Source organism: Haliaeetus leucocephalus, unplaced genomic scaffold (genome assembly GCF_000737465.1).
Source record: "Haliaeetus leucocephalus isolate CR32 unplaced genomic scaffold, Haliaeetus_leucocephalus-4.0 Scaffold208, whole genome shotgun sequence".
Taxonomy (NCBI): domain Eukaryota; kingdom Metazoa; phylum Chordata; class Aves; order Accipitriformes; family Accipitridae; genus Haliaeetus; species Haliaeetus leucocephalus.
Genome location: NW_010972644.1, coordinates 889,216 through 898,035, shown reverse-complemented (window position 1 = coordinate 898,035; position 8,820 = coordinate 889,216). Strand labels below are relative to the sequence as shown.

Here is an 8,820-nt window from a genome sequence, read left to right as displayed (position 1 = left end):
GCAGCTGTGTATGCAGATGAAAGCAGATGCAGGCACGTGACCCAGAAGCCAGAGAAGAGAAACATTTCCTATGCATTTCTCAGTCTCACGAAGGATTTCAGCAGTAAAGAATCTCCAAAATCCAAAAGTATCATTTCAGCCTTCCTCATTTCAGAGTGTCACTTTACCAGCTGACAGTTTGAGCTCTGCAGATAGGATGAAATCTGGGTGCAGTTCCAGGGGTCAACTAAAGCAGTTCTACTTTAACTAACTGCTCTTTGTTCCATCTTGTGCTCCATCAGCACAATTTCTGCTGCACAGACCTTTGATAATTCCAACAGAATTGAGTGTATAATGGAAATGTACTTACTGAGGCATTTTGGCTCTGGATACCAGCCCCTTTCAGAACAGACCATTCGAACCCAGTATTCTCCACTCGGGGTTGTATAACCATGAATGCAGTGGTAATCAGCATGCTGCCCAAAACTCATCGGAAAGTAATAGTTTTTGTGGTACTCCAGTCTTTCACTTAACTTGCCATTTTCTATGGCTGGGTAGTCACACGGCTTCTCTTGAAATAGAATTTAAGAGCAACAATATCAACACATGCGTGACAAAAAGCTCAGGACACAATTAATTCAGATTCAGCTTCACCATCTGAGTGTTTTCTGAAACTGTCAGAATCTAGACGGCACACCTTGGCAGATCCTAAGGAGTGCGGGAGCAATCACACTCTGCTTCTGCTGTCTTTGTCAGTGCTTATACCTAGGTTGCTTCCCTCTGATCCCGTTGCAACCACAGAAATCCCGTCAATATTCTCACTGGACTCCAAAGGCTGATTCATGAGACCAAATAGTAAGTATTTATTCTGTGGTAAGATGACACTGTCTTTGTAGAGCGTCTCGACGACATTTACTATACTGACCATGATGGGAGCCCAGACAGCTAGCTCAGATATAGACACTGAACTGTGGACTCAAAATTGAGACGACTCCTGTCACCACTTTCATTGGTAACTTTGGGGATCCTGTACCAAAGGCTCTTCCTGGTTCTTCTCATTTTTATTTTAAAACTGTAGTGTTTTTCTTTTGTTCTCTCAGTTCCTCAAAAGAACTGACCCTTTTCAGGGACAAGTCAAGGATAGAAGGAGGAGATTCCCAGAAGCTTTCATTCAAGTTTACCCAGGGTGTCCTACTTGGCCATAGCAGGTAGGTTCCTGCTGAAGTGCTTTGACCCACAGTCTACATGCTGGGGCAAGGGAGATCACACACTGGACAGACCATTCAATAATGAATGAAGTGGTCGCCGAATGATACTGAATTTTAGAACACACACACATATAAAGGAAAGATTAATACAGATACTAACTGCACTTTTTGGCAATAGTCGAAATCGTCTTATCCAAAGGTTCATTTACAAGACTGATTTCATCAGGGTTTCTCTCACATTCTGTTTTCTAAGTTTTTCTTTTACTTTCAGTGACTAAAAATCAAAGAGTGCTAGATGATGAAATAAATTGCTAATTTATTTATTTGTTTGTTAATACTGTGCGTACTGGGCAAAACTATTACTGTAGTTATGGGAAGTTTAAGCTAAGAAAGAACTCATCAACAATCACGAATATCTTGTTTTGTTATTTGACAAACATTATAATAGGTAGAATAAAACCGTGGTTGTTTATAATATACCAACATACAACTGCAAGTAAAAATCTAAAGCTGTGATAACCATAATGAAAGATACCTTCTAACCATTACCTATGTTTTGTTTTGGTTTGGATACTTTAACACTCACTCTGTCCTCTTACCTTGTCTGGCATGCTACTCTTCAGGTGGACCACAAAAATTCCTGACAGGGAGCTGACTACAGTACATTTTAACACATACTTTCACAAATACAGAAATAAATAATACCTGTGTTTATAAACATAATGTAAATGTAGATTATACCATTGTTTTTATAGCTGACTTTTCCAAACCATCAAATTAAGCTTTACATTACAAAGAAGCACGATGAATAAGCAACTCTCATTTCTCATGCTTCTGAAGTTTTTCTCTTCACCTCTTTTTCACTGAGATATTTCCAACAACTCTACATGTTGTGTCTTCATTCATGAGAGCTACTTACGGACACAACCCGGATCAGGCACCCAGCCATTCTTGGTGCATTCAGCTGTGCTTTTGCCAGTCAATGTTTTAAAATGATATCCAGGATTACACTGTATTGTGATTATATCACCTACGATGTAGTTGTCTTCTTGAGGTCTAAAGTTCCCATTTGGAATTCTTGGAGGAGAGCATACAATTTCTAAATAAAAAGAGAAAAACTGGATGCTAATTTGAAGAATATGTTTATATTTGTTGCATAAGTTCTTATTTTCATTGTATATTGACCATAACTGCATAAAATAGTTAAAAAAAGATGTTTCTTAGGGCAAAGAAAAGGTTACATTTCTCTCCCACTCTTAGAAATGTACAGTTCTGTAAAAGGAGAGCGACAGCTATTACTGATGTCATGCTAAATTAGAAGATTAAAACAAAGAGAATGGTTGGAGCAAGAACTAGAGGTGATCAAACTGAATTTGACTAATCTTTTCCAGTAGGTCATTCCACAGCTGGAGCTCAAAATGATCTATGCTGGGCTCACTCACAGCTCTCCTGGGTTGGTTTATGGACACTGTCCCAAAGGACAGGCAGGTTCACTGGCAGGTCCTAAATGGAGAAATAACTATACTTAACTAGGAACCAATCATTCGAAGGCTGTGTGATTAAGATTAGGGTCTTGCACTGACACTTGGAAGCATTTCAACAACTGAGAAAGGACGAGAATGCTAGTCTAAAAAGCTCATGATATCTTTATGCTTAGAGAAGCCAGGCAAACATATTATTTATAAACAGGAGCCTGTCTTTTGGGGTTTTTTTTTTTGTATTCTACTTCCAATTCGGAAAATATCACCAACACACTCAGGGCTGGGAGGGGATGACTATAAGGTAACTACTGGTTGGTCCTGCTGTGGGGTGAAGGTGGGCGAATCAGCTGTATGCATGTACTGCTGAATCACCTAGGTTCAGTGATAAGTCAAGCAGGATCTGGAACCACTCTCTGAATATGCTCCAAGTATCAGAGCCCAGTACATCAGTGTCTGGAAGAATGTTTTGTTTGGCACTTCTCAAAAGCAGTATGTTGCTAAACCATAGGCAATGCATTAGCATCATTACTAATCTTGAAGCAGAAAGGTCAAGAGCAGAGTGGGCACTAAGACTGACTACTCTTTATTTCTAAAGGAGTCTTTCTGGAAGAGGTCCCAGGAAGGTGGGTGGTACACAGCATCCTACAATGTTGCCCTGTTGCCAAAATTTTTTTCCAGTTTCAAGTGTCTGGCAATTCCTTGAAGACAAGTCAAGGCACTAATCATTTCCCCAAAATTTGCATCAAATTATTTCAACTGGGACGTAGCATGCATATTTCTGTTTGTGGGATTTGGAGATTTCAATATAATGTTTAAGTGCTGTAGTTGAATGAAACTAAAGCAAAATCCATGACCCAGAGGGCTGATGTCAAACAGGACTAGCCTCAGAAATTATGGATTTGTCATCTTGACTGCTCAGATGGCATTTAGGAGTTAAAAAGCAAGAGGGAGTTTCAGCACTGTAAATATATTAATTTGTAGAGATTCTCAGACAATTTCTGATGGGAAGTTTCAACACCATGGATAATGTGGTTGTGCAATTACAGTTCTGATGACATTAAACAAATTGCTGTCTTCATCCTAGACTAAGGGTCATGGAAGTGGCAGGATTCATGCACACCATATTATTTTGGTCTCTGTTTATACATCACTTCATGTCCACAGTTCTTAGGGTTAGTGAACTTCAAATCTATGTTGTACACAATTTTTGACATAATGGATGTGTAGAAAGTGCTACTGTTTTCAGCTTTATGTATAATCCAGCACTAGAATTCCATTATAATTTTCAGTTTACACACTTATGGCCATCAATGGACTACTTCTCTTTCTGAAATTGGACCACTTCACATTTTCTCAAACTCCTTTGGAAATGGCCATGTCAACTTCAGATTGTTCTTCCTACAACACTATCTTACTATTTCAGAAGAACTCTTGAAAGGCAGCTTACAAACTTAAGTCAGGATTTTAACTTGAAAGTTACTTCTGTAATCTCCAGTAATTTCTGAAAGGTTGCACAGTACACTAGCAATTTCTTACTGAAGTTTCATTAGTGAAATAGGGATCGTTTTTTAATTGTTCCTCTTTGGTTGGAACTGGTTGATCAGAGCTAGTAGTCTAGAAATTTAAAGAATGGATGTAATGACTAGCAACCAGGTGCTCAGTCTGCTCAAACTACAGTAAGACTCATCAGGACACTCAGACAAGATGCAGAGGTCAGTTCAATAGGTCTAGCAAACTTCTATTGTCTCAAATGTTCATACAGGGTGAGATGCTGAGTGGTATTTTACTGAGTGGTTAGTCCTACAATTACCAGTAGCAGAATCTTGGCTACGATGACACAGCATCTCAACTACTGAACACGGAAGACCTGAAGATGTGGTAACTTATATCTCCCCCTCAAAGAACTGCTTGTGATTCATACGTAGGTCATCGAGTTAAGCCTATTAGCTTCGCCTAATTTTATTCATACTGCTGCAATTCATATGGTATCAAACATATTTCTTTACCCAGTTTTCCAACATACAGCACAGCCACTGACTTATACCAGTTATGTTCATGTTAAACAGTTTAAAAGGTATTGAGACTTGATGTGAAGACAATAGGACTTCAAAAACCTTACCACTTCTCTAAGAAGGTGGTTTCAAATATTGATTTTCCCATGCTGTTAAAAATTTCAGATTTCTTCTGTAGTTCAATTTCTTTGGTATTAATTCCTTTTTTTCCTGCTTGCTTAAATATTCTCTTTAGTGTCTGATTTTTCCATTCCTTAGATAAAAAATTTTCATCATATTTTGTAGAAGGTAAAGAGATTCAGCTTTATCCTTCCTATTTGTCCAAATCAGGATTTTTTTCTAACCCAAGAAATCTTTTTCCTATGTTCCCCCCACTAATTCAGAATCATATAAAAATAGAATAAAAACAGCTACTAATGCTGCATGAAGTATTTTAGCATCAACCTCATTTATATAGTATACTGGAGAAACTGTTGCTTCATGGACCTATTTAATAATTTAATTTATATTATTATATAATATATATCTCATTATAATTTAATAATCAAGTAACAAAAGACTGAATTAACTGTTTTTGCTACTGCTCTCCATGGAAAACTCTTATCCAGTTGTTTGGTCCCTTTAACACTTCATCCTTCCAGACCTTCATGGCATATTGGTCAGATATGGATGGATTTCTTTTGTTATGAATAAACTAATGTTTGTCATTACTAATCCCTGAAATAACTTCTAAACACAAAAAAATGTGCAAAATAACTTTAGGCAAGGCTAACCAGTACAATAGGGGGTTGGATTCCATCCTGATTCAGTACATTGTACATCTGCTCTTTCACCGTATCTGTATCCTTCATTACAGGCAAACTGTAGCTGTTCAGATTCCTTGTAAGATGCCTTTGGAGAATGTACATATCCATGCAGAATTTCTGGTACATCACAGATAATCTCTGAAATTAAGAAAGACAAAACCCATGTATTTTTTTTATTTTTATTTGCTAAGAATAAATGCCTATTGGAATAAAATTTAGAGGTTTTTTCATTCGACTTCACAAAAACATTTGCATTTGCAAACTGAAACTTATTTGAGAACTCTTCAATGACCTGACTGTGGGTGCCAGGTAGTAAGTGTGCTATATCATAGCATCAATACCAAATTGGTTCATGAGACAGATTTTGTCTGTCAGCCCTGTCTCATGAGGGCTTTGCTTTGGATTTTAATGAATCTCAGATTCAGTATATAAGGCAGGAGACATTCTAAAATAAGCATCTAGGCTAGCTGAAATTTAGGATTTTCCATTTTTCAGATAATTTCATTTTTGTGTGATTTCCAGCAAACCTAAAGCTCTCTCACAGCCAGTAGCCGATTAGTTAAATCACGGCATCAACAGGAAAAAAGAATTAAACTATCTGGAAAACACTAGAATGCTTAACAATCTATAAAAGAACCTCATCACCCCCAGCTCCTTACCAAACCCAGTAAAACCACCGAGATCTTGCAGTTTCCAAAAACTGCATTCATAAAGCTAGAAAATACTTAAGGCTTTGTTTCCTTGGCCACAGAGCAGGACACCAAAGAGTTCTCTTGGATTCCTTTGCTGTATTTACTTTGTATGTAGCTCAGTGGAACCGTCATTGTTTAACAAAATTCATTATATTCTGCAAATGTTACAAGCACGTGTTTAATCCCACTTTATGCTGTTCAAATTATAATAAATGGGGGTTTCAAAGCAGCAAAATGCAGCGCTGAAATTGTGAACAAACCATACATGTATCTGACATCCTAACATATGTACTGTGCTCTTGTAAATGCATACTTCCCGATCAAATAACATATAAATAATCAAAGACACTTGATGGACTGAATGTTTAACAGTGATCGTTACCATAAACTTCCTGGGATTGGTTCTTACATACTGACAATCCAATCCCCTGCAATCTCTATTTGCAAAATGGGAGGAAAACCCCATCCACCAGTACAAGCCTCGGGCAGGGCAGGGTCGACTGGTTGAAAAGTAGTTTTGCAGAAAAAAACTTGGCAGTCCTGATGGACAAGCTGAACAGGGGCCAGCCAGGCACCTTTGCAGCTAACAAAGAAAACAGCACCCTGGGCTCTACCGGGAAGAACATTGCCAGCAGGTCAAGGTGGGTGATCCTTCCCCTCTGCTCAGCACTTGTGGGACCACATATGGAGTGCTGCGCCCAGGTCTGAGCTCCTCAATACAGGAAAGACAGGGACATACTGGAGCAGGTCCAGTAAAGGGACATGAAGATAATTAAGAAATTGGAAAAACTGACAGATAAAAAGAGGCTTAAGAGAGTCTAGAGAAAAGAAGGCTTGGGGGGGGGGGAGGGAGGATCTTACTTGTATGTATAAATTCCTGATTGTAATGATGATGGAGCCAGACCCCTCGCATTGGCACCCAGTGACAAGATGAGAAGCAAAGGGCACAAATTGAAATACAGGAAATACCACTTAAACATAAGAAAAAACATTTTTACTTAAGAGTGGTCATACACTGGAACAGGTTACCCAGAGAGGCTGTGGAGTCTCCATCCTTGGAGATGTTCAAAAGCTGACTGGACATGGTGTTGAGCAACTTGCTCTAGTTGACTGCTTTGAGGGACCTTCAGAGGTCCCTTCCAACCTCACTTATTCCGTGATTTTGTGGTTGAGTAAAAACTAAACATGAATTAACCTTCTAACTTGTTGAAACACATTAGTCTGAAGAAAGAAAAATCCATCATGATGTCTTTGTATTTTATATACCCTAAGAACATGTGTGAATTAAAATCATACTTGTTTTTTAAACTTGGTTCACATAGATTTAAAATTGTTTGTGATTACTTTGGTTAAATCAACACTGAAGTGATTGAATCTTATGACATACCAAAGCTGTATTCAAAGAAATGGACTGCAGCCTAGCAAAACATACAGCTTGTAGTGAAAATGCAGAACAAACATATGGTCCATTAAGACCATATTAGCATCCAACATTCTCTGACTTCTCTTACTCATCCCACTTATTCTGCACATATGCAATGGAGATTGTTTATAGACAAAGTATGCCTAATTGCTGTGGAATAAAGTAAAAGGTTTGTAGTTTCCCATATGGTACCCAGTCCTTAGAAGTCTGTGAGAATAAAGCTTCTTAATTACAGATAATAAATAGTGTACTTTTTACCTTGGCACTGAGGCACATCACTATTCCATTTTCCATTAGAAGAGCAAATTATTTCTTTAGATCCAACAAGCTTGTATTTTGCATTACATTCAAAATTTACAACTTGGCCAAAGGAATATTCTCGGCCTAGCTCAAATGCACCAGTCATAATTATTCTTCCATTTACTGGTGCTTGTACGGGTAAACACTTTGCCACTGGAAAATAAAACAAAACAAAACAAAAGGAAAGGAAAAAACCCAGCCATTTTGAGGTCTATTCTGTAAAATGGATTGACACACAAAAAAGTTAAAATACAGAAAACTCACTGTAATTTCCTTGCACATTTTATAAATATACAGTTTTGTTATGTATTCAGATACCATTTGCAACAGATATAATACAAAAACTTAAGCAAAAAGACAGACTGACATAGGAGGAAGCTTGTAGACTGGCTCTCATCATCCTCTTCTCTGCCCTTGAAGGCTAAAGACAGAGCACCCACTGACCTAGATGACATCCTGAGGTCTCGCCCAATCTAAAATATCCTATGATCCTATGAATTCTATGGATGGTTAGATGAGCTTTGACTGACACATATTGCCATTCAACTTTGTCAAAATAGGTTAATTTACTTCAGAGCTATGCCAAACTGAATTTGCTATAGACAAATACCTGGAAAAGTGTTGTGTTATAGACTGACTACAACAGTTCAGTTACTAACTAAAAATCCTAGTTAAGGATATCAGAACAATTATATTACTGAAGTAAACAAACACAACGTCAACCATTAATTTAGACCTCTTGTATCTCCTAATTTTGTAACTGCAGAACAAGGAAGAATTAACATATGTCATCAGATATTTCTTATTAAGGGGGAAATGACTATCAAAGCTCATTCTTAAACGTTCACATAGATATCACTGAGCATGTATGAAAGTGGCTGGTGTTTTGCCTACTATAGCCCCCGCTTCTCGCTGACAA

The 8,820-nt window shown here is 37.8% G+C and overlaps 1 protein-coding gene across 1 annotated transcript in view; it reads right to left on the bottom strand.

The window, feature by feature from the left end:
- Positions 1–8,820, bottom strand: part of CFH (complement factor H) — a gene marked incomplete at its 3' end in the record, with an annotated part of 30,772 nt that overhangs the window by 687 nt on the left and 21,265 nt on the right. Inside the window, exons 5-8 of the mRNA XM_010566384.1 lie at positions 7,860–8,054; positions 5,454–5,624; positions 2,107–2,286; positions 350–550 (exon numbers count right to left, since the gene is read on the bottom strand). Coding sequence (XP_010564686.1) covers positions 350–550; positions 2,107–2,286; positions 5,454–5,624; positions 7,860–8,054 — 747 coding nt within the window. The remainder of the gene's footprint in view (positions 1–349; positions 551–2,106; positions 2,287–5,453; positions 5,625–7,859; positions 8,055–8,820) is intronic.